The sequence below is a fragment of the Bufo gargarizans genome, chromosome 10 (genome assembly GCF_014858855.1).
Source record: "Bufo gargarizans isolate SCDJY-AF-19 chromosome 10, ASM1485885v1, whole genome shotgun sequence".
Lineage (NCBI taxonomy): Eukaryota > Metazoa > Chordata > Amphibia > Anura > Bufonidae > Bufo > Bufo gargarizans.
In genome coordinates, this window is record NC_058089.1 from 119,670,412 (window position 1) to 119,690,388 (window position 19,977).

The 19,977-nt window shown below is 48.2% G+C and overlaps 1 protein-coding gene across 1 annotated transcript; it reads left to right on the forward strand.

Moving 5' to 3' along the window:
• Positions 1 to 617: 617 nt before the first annotated feature.
• Positions 618 to 16,842, forward strand: GPI (glucose-6-phosphate isomerase). Its single transcript, XM_044270243.1, has 18 exons — positions 618 to 841; positions 3,165 to 3,255; positions 5,015 to 5,083; positions 5,913 to 6,032; positions 6,109 to 6,192; positions 6,272 to 6,418; positions 8,066 to 8,137; positions 8,937 to 8,981; positions 9,191 to 9,244; positions 9,571 to 9,631; positions 9,712 to 9,755; positions 10,579 to 10,731; positions 10,813 to 10,942; positions 13,160 to 13,236; positions 13,785 to 13,913; positions 15,494 to 15,569; positions 15,694 to 15,760; positions 16,415 to 16,842. Exons 1-18 carry the CDS (start codon positions 723 to 725, stop codon positions 16,536 to 16,538), a joined length of 1,662 nt encoding a protein of 553 aa, XP_044126178.1. The 5' UTR covers positions 618 to 722; the 3' UTR covers positions 16,539 to 16,842.
• The last annotated feature ends 3,135 nt before the right edge of the window (positions 16,843 to 19,977 follow it).

The following is a 19,977-nucleotide window of genomic DNA, read 5'->3' on the forward strand; positions in this document are numbered from 1 at the left end:
CTCTGCAGCTACTGTGCACTCTGCACTTTGATTGACAGGACCAGGTGTCATGATATTTTCACTGCCTGCTGCTGTCAAAGTGCAGGGGGTGCAGTAGTTGCAGAGAGAGCAGAGCCTCTAGGTGTAATGGTAACGCCCCTGTTGCTCCTAGAAGCTCATTTGCATATATTAAAGCTTCATTTTTCTCAAGCACATATGAACATGGGACCAACAGATGTCTTCAGCTGCACATGTAACAGATCAGCAGCCAGTGTCATAGGGACAGATCTACTGATAGATGTTCTACAGGTTCTTATGGTAGGACAACCCCTTTAAAAACACCCACCGCTGACACCTGAACCACCCAGACCAAATAAATTCTATCTACAGGACATAGTCCATAAAATGGCTGATATATCCCTCCTTCACTTTGCCTCGGTCTCCATAAGGAACCATATTGTTGAAGACCACGACCTACCGTCGTCGATGGGCTTTGGTCTAACCAAACATGGCCGCCACTTTCCGGATTCACGGGGCGGAGATCACGTGACAGGCGACAAGGCTTGATCCAGCCGAAGCGTCCTATTGGCTGCCCGTGGAGCACGTGTAGGCTCGCCAGGTGGGCGTGTCCCCTCCCTCTGCCTGGACCTGTCATTGCCTATAAGAGGCGTAGTCAGCGGGGCGCCCACTTGTCATCGCTCAGCAGCGGTCCTGCGTACTCCTCCGGCTCTCACCTCTCCACCATGGCGCTCACCAGTGACCCCGTCTACCAGAAGCTGGCCAAGTTCTACGAAGCCAACCATGGCTGCCTCAACCTGAGGAAGCTCTTCGAAGCCGACAAGGAACGGTTCAACAAGTTCAGGTAAGGGGGGGTCTTCTGTCATGGCTGCCCGTCACCAATACGTCATTTCACTGTCAGTGACGTCACCTGCACCATTGCATGCTATTAACCCTTATGATGCTGGAGGGGGGCGGGGCTGTGCACAGATTTTAGGCTGCATGGTCCCTTTTAAAGTTGCAGAATTTGGGTAATTAGGTGCAAAAAATAAAAATTTACTGGGGTGTCTGCAGAAAATTGCTGCTTATCCCTAGCCTAAAGGGTTAATGTATGTGTATGACGTGGAGTGACTTTAAATTATCCCCTTGTGTTAGGGTAGGGGTTTGTCAAGGGTTAATGTGGGCATCCTGGCATTGGGAAGAGTCCTTTTTGGTTTTCCTCCCTCTTCCTTGTGTAACTGACCCCCTTTAACCCCTTCACCGACACACTGTAACTAGCATGGCCGGCTGTAGTCACCCCCTGGCTTGTTAGATGCAGAGCTTAAATCTAGGGCCCCCTGATATGCAATTTGTACAAGGGGGGGGGCGGGCCCAATGCTCCAGTACTCCTGAGCATCCCCAGCCCCATGCTTCAGTCCTCTTGGGTGACAGATGTGGAGGCTTTAGGACCCTGCAGGAAGAGGGGGTGTGCTGTGGCTGCAGCGCGTTACTGAAAGGGTTAACTGGTACATTGCTATATGACTCGGCTACACGCTGGTAGCGGGGCCCCCTTTGGGACAGGTGGGGGGGCCCCTGAGGGATGAGTCAGACTTGCATTGCAGTGGTGGCCGGGTCCTGTGCCCTTCATTCCTCCTTGCAGTCTGTACGTGCATCCTGACACATCTCGCTGGAGGAGCCGTCACTTGTAGAGGGGGAGTGGTAGGCCCAGCGTCTCCGCGTGCTGCTAGGGGGATGCTGGGAGTTGTAGTTTTGCAGCAGCTGCGGAGCCGTTCTTGGTTCTGGCTTTCTCACTCTTGGTCAGTGGCTAATGAGAGGACAGCAGCTTATTGATGGAAAATTCCTTTAAGGCAGTAAGAATGCCGGTGGGCTGCCTGGAACAGGGGGATTAGACTGTGAGCTCTTGGGGCCAGGCGTTCTGTAGGAAGTGAAGAGGATACGTTGTAACACTTATTGTCACAAGAGGTTCTTGCAGGGGCGTCTTGTGTCACCGCTGCTTTCCCCACGTCCCCTCCATCCTCTTCTGTGTAACATACCGGTTATGTAACATGCGGTTAATGTAACTGGGGTCTATGGGAAAAGCTGTGTATAGTGCCGCCTAATGGCTGCTGGTGGCATGGTTTTGTAGGTAGCTCGGTCTGTGGCAGGGGACGCATGGCCTTTTTGGTCCAAGGGCCACAGTGTCCAATATTTGCACAAGAACACTTAAAGGGGGTGGGGGCCAAGATAAATGAAGGGGGAAAAAAAATCTCGGAAGACAAAGAGGCTGAAATCGTACACGCGACGCTCTGCAGTGTAGACTATGGGAGTTGGGGTAACAGCCGCGCTACTGTGGGGAGAGACGTAGGCGCTGCCTCCTTTTGTAGGGCGGGGGCCACGTGGTGCACTACTCGTACTTGTCCATCTTTGCCCCCCCCCCCCCCCCGCTTCATGTGAGCAGCCACCAGGCCCATAGGAGTGGATTTGTCTAGATGGTTGGGGGACCCATAAAATGGTGCTATTGGCCAGGTGGAAACCTAACACCCCCCCCCCCAACCTCTCTGGGGGTGCAGGTCCTGCTCCTCTGCATTGATTGTCACCGTTCCTCTATCGCAGCTATCTGCAGCTGGTTATCGGGGCGGTGTGACGTTCCGTATACAGCCCTTCTGCTTGGTTATATTTAGCGTAACCTTCACAGTTGCGGTCTCCTCACCCCGGCGGCCGGAGATCACTTGGCAGAGGGGGCGGCTGTGGGGAAAGCTCTAATCTCCAGCGAGGCTGGACTGTCCTTCAGTATTGTGAAGGATGGTGCAAGGCTGGCATGGGGATGGGTGGTGGTGCGGGGCCCGAGGCTAGGTTGGAGGATGCCTATAGACCTGATACAAGTATGGTCAGGCTCACCCTCCGACTTCTGGATGTTGGCAGACCCCTGTAATCTGCATATGTCATACCATGCCGGGCGTAGACGTGCAGGTTCACGCACCAGCGGTTCGCACACAAGTGTTTTATGCTACTGGTCAAACACAAAAACCGCTCGCTCATCTGGAAACCTGCAGCATCATGTAACCAGCACTTGGCAGAGACACTGATTGCATGAGCAGGTGCCCGCTTATAATGGGGACCAGCCCAGTTCACCGATGTTTAGAGGGGTATCCCATCTTATAAAGGGGGGGGGATGCAGCGTCATAACTTTCTGTGTCCTTCCTTCACAGTAAGACCCTCAACACCGGAGAAGGAGAAATCTTGGTGGATTACTCCAAGAACCTGATCACTGAAGAGGTCATCAAGCTGCTGATAGAACTGGTAAGGTCCAGACCCCCCGAAAAATCTTCTCCTCACCCACACTGCTGCTGCCTGACTGGCTCTTGAGCTGAAATGCTCTGTGCTGCTCTCATTACACACTTCGTGGCCGCACGGTTGTTGCTCGGCCCTCTTCCTCTGTCAGTTCTGGTCTGTAATGCAATTGTTGCGACCGGAAGGAAAATGGAAGGTGAATTTCTTAATGTTAATGGGGCAACAGAGAGGAACCTTACAAAAGAGCCACAGAGAAACGGGCACATGGCGCCATACAGTGCGTGGAGTCTCAGCCCTCTAGGACAGTGGTCTCTGGTTTTTGCAAAACTGCCGCTCCCATCATGGGTTAATGCGCCCCTTTAACATGCATCTCTGGAGTCCCGAAGTTCGGGCTTGGGATCGGTGTTCTGTAGATTTTATTTTCCCTTATAACATGGTTATAAGGGAAAATAGCATTCTGAATACAGAATGCATAGTAAATTAGGGATGGAGGGGGTTAAAAAAATTAACTCCCCTAATCCACTTTTTTTTTTTTTGTGCAAGTCAGAAAAGTTGCAGAAAGTGGACCCCATTCAGGTCTCTGCCTCGTTTATCTTGTGATGCTGTATCTGGAGGCGGCTACTTTTTCGTGGGTCATCCTGTACAATTTTGGTTCTATTGACAAATGGCTACTTTTCCTCTTCCTGTTCTTGCAGTGGTTTTGATACATATTGGGTTGGGTTCACGTCTGCGGGCTGGTCTCCAGCAGTCTGTTCTGGCGGAGGAACAGACTGCCAGAGTTAACCGTATCTGGCACAGCGGGATACCACCGCATGTTGCCGGATTCCCATTCACTAAGGGGATCCATTGGTGACCCAGCTGCTTACCGGCGTATGTGCCGATGTTCGGCCGGACGAAAAAAGCTGCGTGTAGCTTGATCGCCCATATTTCTACACTCCAGGCTCTGCTTTTTAACACTTTGAAGCCGATTTCTAGATTTATCTGCCGGCGTATTGTATTAGATGAACCGGGCTGAGGCAGGTGGCATCTGTAAGGGATACTCTATTACATGGGAATCGAGGGCGCAGATTTAGAATGATGCCACCTCTTATTCTGTCATTCTTGGCATTTGCCCCACTGTTACATTGCAGTCACACCGGGGACTACAGAGAAATACACAGGGGTAAGGACTGGTGTGTGTGCAGCTAGTGCGTTACATGGATTTAGCTGTCGTTCACTGGAAAACCGGAAGGAAAATCTGCCGCACGCGCTCCTCCAAAAAACTGTGAACCTACCCTTAAGCCCCAAGCACACGACTGTATTCCTTTTGTGGTCTGCAAATCGTGAATTTGAAAAACACTAATACCGGTTGTGTGCATCACATTTTCCGTCCCACGTTTCCCCTTTGTCTGCACAACAGACCAGAATAGGACTTTTTTTATTTTTGCAGAATGGATGCGGACAGTGCGCAGATCTTTTGCAATCCCATTGAAATAAACTGGTCTGCCTCCGACCTGCAAAAATTGAGGCCCAAAAATAGTTGTGCAGCGATCACCAGTCTGTTGTATCACCGGCTGATCCGCTACAAGCAGGATGATCCTTGATGCCAATGGGCGATCATGAATCTGGGCAGCTGCTATAGGATGGCAGAATCTCCCTCGTGTTGTGTTCTCCTGTACAATATCGTATAGTTAACCTTTTAGTTTGCACTTCAGCGTTGTGCTCATCGGCCTTTCTCTGCGGAGGGGGCACATGGCTCAGACTAACGCTCTATTTTTACATCTTTCAGGCCCGGTCAAGAGGTGTGGAGGCCGCCAGAAAGCGCATGTTCTCTGCCGAGAAGATAAACTTCACTGAGGTACCAGCTGTAACCCATTCACTGCCATGTCCTACCCACTACACGCCTGCACAGCGACTGTCCCTACTGCGGGCATCTGCAGAGTCGTAGCAAGGAGAATAAAGTTATCGATGGCTGCATCCCCAATCGTACACTCACGGGCTGACTTGCGGTGGGGGATGGGTACCTTTCTGCCTCAGTAATCTTGGTAGCATTAGCAGGGTGTGGACTGAACGGTGTTTGGCAGGAGAAGTGCAAGCTCACCTGAGGTTGCGTTTTCAATGCACGGTGCGGGGCGTGGGGGTTCGGACTCTCCCCAGGTGTGCTCTGTTTGGTTTCTTTCACTCGATCCCGAGCCAGCACATTTTCTGTCTTAGTAGATTGTATGAGTTGGCGTTGGCTTGTTTTAGTTGGCACCGTTCTCTTTTCAGGGCAAAATGACTGGTCTGCGGTGTATGATGAAGCAGATCAGGAATGCAATGTGTATAGTGACTTAACGTTATCTCTGTGATCTTGGGTCCTATCACATGGGCTGATTATAGCCCCACTGACCACATAAGTCAATAGGCGCTTTTTACATGGGCCCATGCAGATTGTATTTGGGGGGTGACGATCGTAGTACAGTCTGGGTGTCATCAGCAAATCTCCACTGCAATAATTGCATGAGATGGGAACGTGCTTATGAATTCTAGTTCAGCTGATTAACATGTCGTGTGCTGCAGACGATGTGCAAAGTCTATGGGGACCGAATAAACTGTTATCCCCATGCAGTTTGCATTGGGCAGTGTAAAACGCCCATTAAAGCAAGTACTGAATCCCCCCAGATTTTTAACTGTTCCCTTGCCTGTAGAACCGTGCTGTGCTACACATTGCCCTGCGTAACCGCTCAAACGCGCCTATCCAGGTGGACGGCAAGGATGTGATGCCAGAAGTCAATGCCGTCTTGGGGAAGATGAAGACGTTTTGTCAGGTACAGTGCCGGTCCTGGCGTCTACCTCTGTTTCCGCTCGTCTATCGCTGGCTGACGTGAGCTTCTTGTTCTTCAGAAAGTGCGCAGCGGAGACTGGAAGGGTTACAGTGGGAAGGCCATCACGGACGTGGTGAATGTGGGAATCGGTGGCTCCGATCTGGTAAGGACTGAGCATGTATATCTAGGTACTTGATGATCTAGCCAGCAGAAGACCTGACTGTCCACCTGTGTCCTTCCAGGGTCCACTGATGGTCACTGAGGCACTGAAGCCATACTCTAAAGGTGGCCCCCGGGTCTGGTTTGTCTCCAACATCGATGGAACCCACATGGCCAAAACCCTGGCAGAACTGAACCCAGAGACCACGCTCTTCATCGTTGCATCCAAGGTAATGATTGATCTGCCCTCATGAACGCCTCGCTGTGGACCTTGCCCATCTCGTACTGTAATTGTCATTTCAGAAAGATTCTGATTACGTCACAGGGACGTTGCCGAGGTTTTCATCAGTGAGGTCTGGCTGCAGGGGCAGATGATGAGCTCAGGGCCCTTTCCCCAATACATAGACTTTCCATGAGCCTTCTGCCCCATTTCAGAAATTGATGGGAGTCTTGGAACTCATGGCTGACTTTAAAGGGTTAATCCCATCTTATAACGCAATGTTATCACTACTACTCCCACCAGTTCTGAGAATGCAGGTGTTCATCCAGCACTGTGCCCCCTACTTAGTGCGCTCCTGACCACTCGGCTGTGCAGAGGACTGTAGTCGGGCCAGTTCACTTAGAGTACCTAAACTTTTAATGGATTCCACTGGGGTCTCGCTGAGCACATTACAGACCATCGCTGCTCCTGCCTGTACCAGTGCTGCTCTTCTAAAGCCTGGCCGACATGGGTTGCATTGGGCACAGACAGGGGAGTAATGTCTGTGTGAGCGCCTGTGCCCGCTCTGTAAATTGCTTGCACCAATGTGGTATGCAAGCTATTAGCCGAGCTGAGTAAGCGCAGGAGCTCTCATAAGGCATCGCTCCTCTGTGTTCCCACTGGAACTCTGACGTAGCCCATCTGTGCCAGTCTTTAGGAGAGCAGCACTGGTACAGGCAGGAGCAGCCATGGTCTGGGCTGTACAGCGCCCAGTGTGACCCCAGTGGAATCTGTACCGCACTGTATAGGACTACGGATTCTCATGTGCCCATTTCGTATGGTTAAAAAAAAAAATTACCATCACACTTTAGGTAAAGACTGAAGGAGGCTCAGTGTTGCATCACCCCTGTGGTAGGCTGAGCATTGAAGCAGGGTTATCCAAGTGGCAATATACTTCTGCAGACCTGTAATGACTTGGCAGATTTCTTCTAGCAGGGTGGGGTTCTTGGCATCACGACATTCATGAAAATATTTTTTTTTTCCGCTCAGGTGATGGAATACATTTGCTTTGTGTATTCCTGTTCAGATTTCCAGGCCTCCATAGATGAGATTAAAAGGACCTCATGTCCTCTCTCGCTTCTCTGTGGCCCCTGATCTCAGACTCCGTATTCTTGGTTTGCCTGAGTAGTTCGCTCCCATGTCCTGTCTATGTAACCTCTAAAGCCTGCAAAGTCGCTCTGGACGGGGACAGGTGGTGGGACAGTGGATTCTGCATGGGTGACCCATCCACGGCCAATTAGTCCAGTTAAATACCAGAGGGGCCCATGCAGAACGCTCAAAGCCTCAGAGATATATATATATATATATATAATGTGTACCAGGACCCACACGGGCCATGTGCATCCCCCTGCAAGCACATGGCCCATGTGGGTTCTGGTACAGACTTTACATTGAGCTATATATCCGACATCTGAGGCTTTGAGCGTTCTGCATGGGCCCCTCTGGTATTTCATTGGGGCCTCTGCTACCTCAGTACCTCATGTAGCTTTCAATGTGCCCCCAGCTTTAAATGCTGGTTCCTGGTGAAATCCATCCTGACCGATCTGGAAACCTAACCCTTCTAGAGCATCATCTCAGCAAGTTTTAACTTTTTTTTTTTTTTTTTCCCCTTTTCAAGACCTTTACCACCCAGGAAACCATCACCAATGCCGAAACCGCCAAGGAGTGGTTCCTGAAGGCCGCCAAAGATGTGAGTATGTGAGAAGGTAAAAAACGGAAAGCTGTGATACAGATGGGCAGAAACTGTGCCAGGACTTTAAAAGGGATTATCCAACCCCTATAATGACGTTCCCCACCCCAATGCCCAGGCACCTTATATAGATTATACTTGCCCTGCTCCCTGGCATCTATGTCACTCCTTCTCCCGTCGCGTGGATCAAAACATCTGGTGATGTGGGGAGCAGCTAATAGCAGGCCGTGACTGGAATGAGCCTCCCTAGCGTCACCCGGGCATTGGGGGTGGTCATTATAAGGGTAACCCCTTTAAACCAAGCAAGGCTTGACCCTAAAGCTGGCCATATGAAATCTAGCAGTCAACCAGATGCTCTCCAACCCACATCCCACCCTAGACACCTGCCTACTTGGATGGTTGTCTCCCCCCACAGGTCACTAGTGACTGCACTCGATCAGTATGACCTCTTACAATAACCCGGTGGTCATGGCTGTACCCTGGCATTAATGGCTCCCATATTAATTGAACCTCACATTCCTTCTATGGTGACTTTTAGGGATTTTTTTGAGATTTGTGGCCAAATTAATAGCAGTGACTGTGATGTCACCCGTCCGGGGAGCTGATCGTTAGTGACTTCATCAGCACCGTCCTGCCTGATCCTGTCCACCAATGAGAACTGTAGCTACATGGGATAATGAGCGCTCCCTACTGGACATTATAGGAATGTTTACCTATTGTCAGAGTTGTGTGTGTGTATATATTATATTATATTTCTCATGGCACTTGATGATCATGGATTTGATGTGTTCTCTTTCAGCCATCTGCAGTGGCCAAGCACTTTGTTGCCCTCTCTACCAATGCTGTGAGTGCCCCTTTACAGTATTACTTGCACCAGTGCTCTCCAGCTGTTCAAAAGTACAACTCCCAGCATGCCCTGATACCTGAAAGCTGCAGAGTCATGCTGGGTGTTGTAGTTTTTCTAATGGTTGCAGAGAGCTTCGTTACTTTAAACCTTTTACTTACTGGTCCTGTCTGTTTTTTTTTGTTTTTTTTTTTGTTTTTTTTTCACAGCCAAAAGTAAAAGACTTTGGGATTGACACGGCCAATATGTTTGAATTCTGGGATGTAAGTATCTGATGGGGGTAGTTGTACTATAAGCTTCTACAGCAGTAATCTCCAGTCTGATGCTGCTGTAAAACGATCCAGTATCGGAGCATAGTGGCGGTTATACGTTTGCAGAGCTGCCGCAGGTTGGGCAACACTTGTCTAGTGTCTGTTCCCTGCATAACCCCGGCTGTAACCTGACCTGTACCCGCAGGGTTATTCTGGGCTCTGACCTTTCCTGCCCTTTACAACGCGGCCATTCTGCTGTGCACCTAAAGGTCGTTCAGTTTTGCACTTGGGGGGCAGTATATGGTGACATAGTTATCATCGCCTCTTCTTCCCTGTAGTGGGTCGGAGGTCGCTATTCTCTCTGGTCCGCCATTGGTCTCTCCATTGCCCTCCATGTCGGTAAGTCCTTTATTCATTCGGCAGTAGAGCTTTGTCATTTTCAAGAATATTTAAATTTTTTATTTTTCTTTACCTTTTAGGATTTGACAACTTTGAGAAACTTCTTGCTGGAGCTCACTGGATGGTACGTCTGCTCCTCATCTTGTGACCTTCATTCCTTATCCTATCCCCCATTGTACAAGGAAAAATGTACCCTTCCCAAAAAAACATTGACATGAATAATGGAACTTGGCAATCACTAGTTAGAGGGGATATGCAAAAAGGAGTAGGCAAACAATCAATCCTGCACCGATGACATCACTTGGCACAGATTCTTCACGTGCCTGCTATATATAGATTTTTTGTTATACAATATTGCCTACTTTTAAAAGATATTACAACCCAAAACAGCCTTCAATACAAGCCTGGAGCCTGGAGTAGCATGGCGGAGTCATAATCCTGGTGTCATGCTCCACCCCATCGGGCACTGCATAGTAGTTGATTTCGCTGCAGAACTGCTATACCCTGCAGTGCAACCCACTTTGGTATCAAGAACACCCCTTGAAATACTTGCAACCAAGTGGAATTTACAAGAATAACCCACCGTGTAAAACAACCTTTTACTAATATTTGGCATTGTTTTATGATTGGGGGGTGATGATGCAATTTCTAGAGCGTGAAGGGGCTGCAGAGCTGATTCATTGGCACTGCATATTGTGCCCCTGTTACCCGGCTGTGCTGGTCCCATTGACTTGAATGAAGCTGTGCTGGCAAAGGCCGAGGCAGGTCCCTCAACATGAGCCCTGCACCCCTTCATCCTCCAGATTGGTGGGGGTCCCAGAAGTCCTATCCCCACTGATCATAAGTAATGGCATATCCTTCAAGATGGGAATACCCTTTTAGAGGACTCCATTCTAAGGGTATGTCCTGCTTTTTAGTTTGTAATGAAACTTTAATTTGCCTTCCAGGACAATCATTTCTGCAATACTCCTCTGGAAAACAACATCCCAGTCATTCTGGCCATGCTGGGAGTCTGGTACATCAACTTCTACGGCTGTGAGACTCAGGCCCTGCTGCCCTATGACCAGTACATGCACCGATTCGCCGCCTATTTCCAGCAGGTCTGCGGTACTTCATATCCTCCTCCTGCAGAGCGCGCCTGGTCTCATTAGACAACACTTATCTATTCTGTATTTTTGCAGGGAGACATGGAGTCCAATGGGAAATACATTACAAAGACCGGAGCGCGTGTCAACTACAACACCGGGCCTGTAGTCTGGGGGGAGCCTGGCACTAATGGGCAGCATGCCTTCTACCAGCTCATACACCAGGGTAGGTCCTACAGCCGGCTTATGTATTGGAAAGAACTTTCCTGTTCTATGTAAAGCTACTTTCCTACTAGTGTTCTTGCTGGAGCTGGCATGGATCGGCAAAAATGCTTCCGTCATAATAAAACCATCTGCATCTGTTATGAACGGATCCGGTTGTATTATCTTTAACATGGCCAAGACGGATCCGTCATTAACTCCATTGTGACTCAATGGTGGAACGGATCTGTTTTCGTGTGTCAGAGAACTGATCCGTCACCATTGACTGAGTCTATCTCCACATCCCAGGACGCACTCAAATGCTGCTTGCAGTTCTTCTGTGTGCATTATGGGAACGCAATAAAACCGAAAGGAATGCATTTTGGAGCGCTCCGTTCTCCTCAGTTTTGTCCCCATTGATGAATGGGGACAAAACTGAAGCACTTTCCTCCGCTATGGAGACCCTATGATGGATCTCAATAGCAGAAAGGGAAAGCACTGGGGGGGAAGTAGCCTAATGCGCCAGTGTATCCTGCCCCATAATATTGTATAATAATGGCTGCTGCTTGACGGGGTTGGCCAGTCTGTATTCCCAGCTGTTAAAGGGATTCTGTCAGGCTGACTTTCGATACTGAGATTTTGGTATCATCATATTAGTCTCCATTATCTCATAAAAAAATGCACTCGTTTTACCCCCACCTGTTTCATTTTTGATTTAAAATAAAATTGGTTTTATGCATATGGTAATTACCTTAACGTGCCCAAGGGGCTGTCCCTCTGGCTGTTTGTGCCCAGCCGCGCCCCTGATCTGAGCCCAGTGCTGCCCAGCTGTTAATTTATTCATGTAATCCCACACATGTGCCGATCACAGGCTGCTGCCAGGACACCGTGTGGCCCGGACGTGTGAGATTACGGCGCACTGAAAAAAAGGCCGGAGAGTAGTGAATAAATTAACAGCGGGGCGGCGCTGGGCTCAGATCAGGGGGCACAGCTGGGCACAAACTGCCGGAGGAACAGCCCCTTGGGCACGTTAAGAAGGTAATTACCATACAGAAAACCTATTTTTATCAAAAATGAAACGACAGGTGGGGGTAAAACTAGTGTATTTGTAATGAGAGAATGCAGACTAATATACCAAAATCTCAGTATCTAAAATCGGGCGGACAGAATCAAGCCTTATTAAACTGGGCACTGAAGTCTGATTCATTTACACTGGGGACAGACCGGGAAACCAGCGCATGCGCAGTCCGTACAGAACCCTCGATCAGCAGCCATGCTCGCAGTGCCAGCATGTAGGGCAGTGGACCTGCATGTAAACAGGAATTCAGTATCTTGTGCTTATTCCCTTTATACTTGTATGCTTATTACTAGCTGTTAGTAATCTCTTTTGGCCTATAGTCTTGCGCTTTCTACATGTTCCTGAAAGACACACTTGTGGAAATCCTGCAGAGAACATGGGGGTGTATAATCTTCTGCTGATCTGTAACACTTTCAAATTGGGAACCATTGAAAAAGTGGAGTTTAGCTGAGCAACATGGCTCAAAGGGGTTGTGTATGTTCGAAGTGGGGAGGGAGTTGGCAGAACTCCAAAGAAGTATAATTATCCGCTTCTGCGCTCTGCGGCTAGACTCCTGGTTTCAATCTGCTGCAGCCAATTGCCCTCTCAAGGGGAGCAGGTTGCCACTGAGGCTAGCGAAACTGGGAGTCTGGCTGCAGAGCACAGGAGCCAGTGTCGGGAAGCGGGAAAGTATGCTTCCCTTTGCACACCTGCCCAAAACGTGCACAAACCTTTTAATCTTTCTCTTAGTGCAGACAGGGGAGGCAACTGCTGCAGCCCGTCTCTGTACAGCCAGACACAGGATAAGGGAAGAGGGGGGGGAAATAATTATCTAGATCTAAGTGTGTGCACTTTGGTATAAAGCCTTTGACTAAGGACATATAGCAGTTATCAGTATATATTTTGAGTGTCTTCTGCACAGTAAATGCATGAACAGGAGTCATTTGATTTGACTATATTACGATGCAGCTGTTTTATGCTCAGATGTCGCCATCTAGCGGCAGAATTGTAAACTGCTACATTTTAAGATTCATATTCACAAGAAGAATAAAATGATTGCCAAACTGAATATTTTCAAGCCCCTCCAGATCTGTGTGCTGGGACTTGCAGACTGTTTCCTTTTGATCTGCATCGGGTTAGGTTTTGTCGTCTTAATCCAACTTTAAATTCCTATCTCCACCCCAGGCACCCGTATGATCCCCTGTGACTTCATGATTCCTGCACAGAGCCAAAATCCAATCCGTGATGGGCTTCACCATAAGGTAAGATGTCACGATACCTGGTAAATGGGATATAGAAATATTCAATCTGAACCACTGACCCTGGTGACATGCTGGATATTATCGGACTGGCCACGCTCATTGATCTTTGATCAATAGAGGTCAGTAATGACGGCTGTATTTTGTAGTCCAGTGGGGAACCCTCTTAGCGAAATATGTGGACTGCTGTGAAGAACCCCTGTGACAATCTGGAGGGCTCTGCCGCAATCCTGAGATGGCCAGCCACTGAATACAGCTGACAGTAGCTGTACACAGAGCTGCAGTCCTATGAGGCATGGCAGCCTGTGTGCCCTAGAGCAGAGGAAACCTGCACGGCTATGGCCGCCTGGCACTTCATTGGGTCTGATTTTCTTATAGCGCAGTATTTCTGCAGGTAAAGTTTAGGCTGATGGACCCCTGTGATACAACCAGGTACCTTTGCTTCAACCATGGCAGACTATAGTCTGTTCCGTAACTGCCGCCTAACTCTGATAAAGAACATTTTGAGGTTTTTATTTGGTCAGGAGATTCAGTTCTTTACTTTCTGTTAGATCCTCATGGCCAACTTCCTGGCTCAGACCGAGGCGCTCATGAAGGGGAAATCTACAGAAGAGGCAAAGGCCGAGTTACAAGCATCTGGACTGTCTGGAGAGGAACTGGAGAAACTGCTGCCACACAAGGTACGTCTGTCCTGTGTATCCCTGGATGGGTTTTCCAGCAGATATATAGATGCCAGTCACACTCCTAATCCCGCTCGACATGAGCTTTGTGGGATTTTATTGAATGGACTGTAATGCATACCACTGACGGTAAGGTAACTGACTCATGTTCACCTTAAAGGGCATCTGTCAGCAGTTTTGTCCCTATGACACTGGCTGACCTGTTACATGTCCGCTTGGCAGTTGAAGGCATTTGTGTTCCCATGTTCATATGTGCCTACATTGCTGAGAAAAATGTTTTAATATATGCAAATGAGCCTCTAGGAGCAACGGGGGTGGCGCCATTACACCTAGAGGCTCAGCTCTCTGCAACTGCGGTGCTCTCTGCACTTTGACAGGGCTAGGCAGTGTAAACGTGATCACCCCTGGCAATCAAAGTGCAGAGGGTGCACAGTTGCAGAGCCTCTAGGTGTAACAGTAACGCCCCTGTTGCTCCTAGAGGCTCATTTGCATATATTAAAACATCATTTTTCTCAGCAATGTGGGCACATATGAACATGGGACCAACACAGATGCCTTCAAGTGCACATGTAACAGGTCAGCCGGTGTCATGGGGATAAATCTGCTGACAGATGGACTTTAATTCTTTCTTCAGACAGATATAATGCGGGTGCATTATAGTGTCCATATTACAGATGCAAATCATGACCCAATTGCAGGTCTAATGATCGGCACCTACAGCCTCCTCAGTCCGGGGCCATGATATCTGTGGTTGGGCCAGGATTTGTGGCTGTAACCTAGTATGGGGCCTCGGCATACGTTCACATGTGGCAGATTTGTTGTAGAATTTCTGTGATTACTGATCGTTCTGTTCATCTGATTGGTGTTTCTGCAGTATGTGGCTTTCTACTGCCCCCGTCTGCTGTGTGACTACTGTGTGGCCCTTCCCAGTGTGATATAACTTGTCATAATGGGACAAGCCCTTTAATGAGTCTGATCGCTGGGACCCTGCCAATCACCAGATTTGAGTCCTGTGCTCCTATTTGAAGGGAGCGGGGATGACACATGTGACGCTGCCGCATATAGCTAAGTACTTGTACTCCGCTATGGCCGCGTTCACCTGAGTGTATTCACAATCCGTATATGGCCCAGATGTTACGTACCGGAATCCGCTGCTAATAATTACAGCTATTCACATGGGTATATCATTTCCACCAGTATCTGAAATCTACATGTTCGCGTTTCATGCATATTATAGCCTGTGGAATGCATTAAAAATGCAATAAGAAAGGAATTAACATGTATAAATCCTGATGCAATACTGATGGTAGAGCTGGAATCCATAGCCCAATACTGACTGACTTCCATACGCTCTTTTGAAAGCGGCCTTTCTGATGCCTGGAAGTCACATATGTATGTCAGCCCCTCCATTCAGCTACACCTGCACTGATCAAATACTGATGATGGGTTGGTAATATTTTACACTGGAAGACCCCTTTAATGTTCTGACTATTCATCTGTTGCGCTGCTAAAGCATTTTATCACCTGCTTGTTCACTGTTTCCAGGCTAAGTTTGATTTTGGGTTTTCCCCTTTTTATAGGTATTTGAAGGAAACCGACCAACCAATTCTATAGTGTTCGGCAAACTCAGCCCCTTCATCTTGGGCGCTTTAATTGGTAAGTGTCTTCAGTTATTGTGAAGTTTCAGGCCACGTCTAGTGGTGGCCTCAGGACTGGTGGACACAGATCTCCGTCCTTGTTTCATCTGTGACTTAGACTTCATTTTTTGCTTCTTTTGTAGCAATGTATGAACACAAGATCTTCGTTCAAGGAGTTGTGTGGGATATCAACAGTTACGACCAGTGGGGGTGAGTATCGCTTAAGTGACAGACCCTTTAAAGAGGGTGTGTTCTACTAGAAAACAGAACTACTTTCTTCCAGAAACAGTACCACTTTGATGGGTTGAGTGGTATTGCATCCTGGCTGGCTGTGTTACAGCTCCCAGTACCAGATAAAACTTGCTAGAGTGTGGTGTGGTTTTTGGAAGAGGGCAGCCATGTTTTTCCTGTAAACAACCCCTTTAAGAATCTATGGATGCCCAACCTGCGGCCCTCCAGCTGTTGCAAAACTACAACTTCCACCATGCCTGGAAAGCCTACAGCTATCAGTCTACAGAAGGGCATGGTGCGAGTTGTAGTTTTACAACAGCTGGAGGGCCGCAGGTTGAGCATCCCTGATTTATGCCAAGGTAAAACTCTGGAACTAAGGCCAGAGGCACCCGAGCGAGTTCAATGCGATAAGCTTGCAGCATGGGTCAATGAGAGGTCTCATCCTGACAGGATTGCACAGCATTATACTGAATAGTAAATGTTGTGTAACCCTTAGTCCTGAAAGCTACTGAATTACACTGACACAATGCTGTGCGATCCTGGCAAGGAGTAAGGATGGGACCTCAGATATGTAATGCATTGAACTCGCTCATGAGGCTCTGGCCTAATGGCTTCTGACTCTCTTCTCTGCAGGGTTGAACTGGGGAAACAACTGGCCAAGAAGATCGAGCCAGAACTGGAGTCCAATGCCCCCGTCACCTCTCACGACTCCTCTACAAATGGTCTCATTAATTTCTACAAGGCGCACAGATTGTAAACCGGCACCTAGTGTTCAGCGGCCGCCATCCTGTGTCCCATTCTTGGCAAAAGGCACTTTCCTGAGCTTTGTCTGTCCTTGTATTTTGTGTCCTTGTGTGTCCTCCTATGGGGAGTAGCCCATGGGGATGATGGATTTGTCCTGTGTGCACCACCTAGATGTAACTGCACTGTTCTAAACACCACAGTAGGGGGCACTCTGTAATGGCAGTCACCAGAGCCCAGGCTGTAGTGGAACATCTCCCCGGCGCTTGGGTCTTGTCCTGTGCAAATAACGGTTTACAGAATAAAAACCATCAAACAAACCAGATGTTGTCTTTGCAGGATCATCTTGTGTTCCAGTATCTCCGATCAATTGAGGGATTGGTTTCAGCTTTTGGTAAATAAAAACCACCCCAAAACTGCCAGGAACCTCCCATAAACCGCCAATTACTGGTAGTTTCATAAGAGTCACCCTCTGCTGGGGCGATTGGCAACTATGCATTTGTAGAAGTTGTTGTGCTACTGTAAAAAGTGCAATAAGACAAAGGCATTTAAAAAATACAAATCTGAGGGGTCAGCTGTAGCATTTTAAGATTACAAAGGGCTTAAAAAAATCTGTAAAAAGGGAGATAAAATTAGCAAAAAGAGCAAACCAAATCCTAAAAAATTATTTAAATATATAAAAGCTAAAAAAACAAGGACTGAGCAGGTAGGTCCCCTAAATGGTAAAGGGGGGGTAGTCACTGAAGATGAGGAAAAGGCAGAGTTACTAAATGGGTTTTTAGCTCTGTATATACAAAAGAGAAAGGAGCTGATATCTGTGGTGCTGGGGCTGTTAGTACATCCAGTAAATACTCAATTGGCTAACCAGAAATATGGTACAAGATAAGTGTGGTAAATGTGAACAAGGCTCTGGGTCCAGATGGATTACACCCAAGAGTGCTTAACCCCTTAGGGACTGGGCTCATTTTTCACTTTAAAGGGGTATTCCCATCAGTTTTCATACTTTCCTTTGTCCAGCGCGACGTTCACTTCCTGGATTCGGCTGGGCTTGATTGAAGTCTTCTCCCAGCCGGGCTGCGCTTGCGCAGAAGACTGAGGCCTCATGCACACGACAGTTTATTTTCACGGTCTGCAAAAACTGGGTCCGTGACCGTTTTTTCGTCCGTGGGTCTTCCTTGATTTTTGGAGGATCCACGGACATGAAAAATGAAAAAAATCTAAGTCAAGTTTGCCATTGAAATTATAGGAAAAAACGGACACAGATCACGGACGCGGATGATAATCTTGTGTGCATCTGTATTTTTTCACGGACCCATTGACTTGAATGGGTCCGTGAACCGTTGGCCGTGAAAAAAAATAGGACAGGTCATATTTTTTTTCACGGCCAGGAAAAACAGATCACGGATGCGGCTGCCAAACGGTGCATTTTCCGATTTTTCCACGGACCCATTGAAAGTCAATGGGTCCGTGAAAAAAAACTGACAACGGCCACGGATGCACACAACGGTCGTGTGCATGAGGCCTCAAGGTTTTTATCCCAGACTTATCCAGGCCATTCTGTTTTTTTTGTTACATTGTACTTCATGACACTGGTAAAATGGAGTCAAAGAAATTCATTTTTAATTATAAAAAAATACCAAATTTACCAAAAAGTGGAAACTTTTAAGTTTCAATTTCTTTACTTCTATAATAGTAATACCTCCAAAAATAACTACTTTACATTCCCCATATGTCTACTTCATGTTTGGATCATTTTGGGAATGACACTTTTATTTTTTGGGGATGTTACAAGGCTTAGAAGCAAATCTTGAAATTTTTCAAAAACCCACTTTTCCCATATCATCACCATGACGGCCACAAGGAGATTGACCCATGACCTCTGTGGGGGCAGGAAACAGAGAAGAGGTTAAATTGCCCCCTCCCACCACCACACCTCAGTGTTCCTGTCCCCACTGTGGCCAGGGTCAGAGAAGAGTCTCCCTGCGGCGGCAGGGAGATGAAGATAGGACTTCTGCTTTATTATTTTTTCATTGTCTCCAGGGGCCTCCTGGTTACCTGAGGCTCATCGGAGCTCCCCCAGTCCGCCGGCGGCCGCGTGCTCATGCTGGGCTGGGGGGTATCGGGAGGACTCGCTCTGGCCGGTCTGGAGCCTGCTCCCGGGCCGCAATTCTCCTCCTCCCCTGTGGGTCGGGCTGGTAGCGGCTGGCGTGTGCGCACGCCGACGTCGGTGACGTCACTTCCGGGTTTGCCGCAACCCGGAAGTAAAAAAGCGCAGGAGCAGAGCAGTTTGAATAAAAGGCGGGAGCTGCCATAAGGACGCTGATCTGAGGTCTGTGAGTACTGCAGCTGCATTTTTACCCTACAGAATGTCAGGTCCTGAGGTACAAACTGTTATGGAGCTGGATGCTCCCCCTCTGCCTCCTGTAAGTATCCCTCTGGGGATCCGCTTGTCTTATGACATGATATTCTTTCTTGCCAAAGCCTTATTTTCTGATACCGCTATTTCCATATCTGTTTCAGGCTAAAGAGGCGCAAAAAAAGCTTAAAAAACCCCCTCGTTGCATCTCTTGTGCAAGGAAACTGCCTGACGATTATGGAAAGAAGCTTTGTAAAGCATGTATTTCTGATGTAATCCAGGAGGAACAGTCGTCCCTTATGGAAAATATCAGATCAGTGGTTCAGGAAGAAATTCGGGCCGCTAGAGTTGCTCAGTCTGATCCCCAGGACGAGCCTTCTCGCAAGCGTCCGCGTTCCAGGATTTTTTCTTCGGGATCCGAGGACGCAGGCGATAAAGCTTCTACCTCCACGCAGTGGGAGGATGATCCATCTCTCTCTGAAGGGGAGGTATATGAAAATAATAGGAAATTTTATTTTTCCTCGGAGGAGATGAATGACTTGTTGAAAGCAGTCAGAGCAACAATGGGGATTGAAGAGACCCCTAGGTCCGTTTCTATTCAGGACGAAATGTTTGGGGGACTCAAGGTGAAAAAATCCCGGGTCTTCCCCATAAACGAACACATTAGACAAATGATTCTGGAGGAATGGTCAGAACCTGAGAAACGATTGGGGATTTCCAAAGAGTTTAAAAATCGATTATTATTCGACCCCTCACAGTCTAAACTGTTTGACGGGACCCCTAAAGTTGACGTGCAGGTGGCTAAGGTTAACAAAAAAACTGCCCTGCCGTTTGAAGATGCTGCCCAATTGAAGGACACCATGGAGCGAAAAGCAGATGCCCTTTTAAGGAAAGCCTGGGAGGCCTCCATGTTTAACATCAAGACCAACATTGCGGCAACATCGGTAGCCAGGTCTATGTACCTGTGGTTAGGGGAACTTGAGAACCACCTAAGCAGGAAGAGATCCTGCAGTCCATACCGCTACTCAAATCAGCTACAGGCTTCCTGGCAGATGCATCTGCTGAGTCTATCAGATTCTGTGCTAGGGAGGCAGGGTTG

Bases quoted from the DNA above. Each gene is read 5' to 3' on its own strand.
- GPI (XM_044270243.1), top strand. From the start codon at position 723: ATGGCGCTCACCAGTGACCCCGTCTACCAGAAGCTGGCCAAGTTCTAC. The intron at 13,237-13,784 runs GTAAGATGTCAC...ACTTTCTGTTAG, and splicing joins GTGATGGGCTTCACCATAAG to ATCCTCATGGCCAACTTCCT. The intron at 15,570-15,693 runs GTAAGTGTCTTC...CTTCTTTTGTAG, and splicing joins CATCTTGGGCGCTTTAATTG to CAATGTATGAACACAAGATC.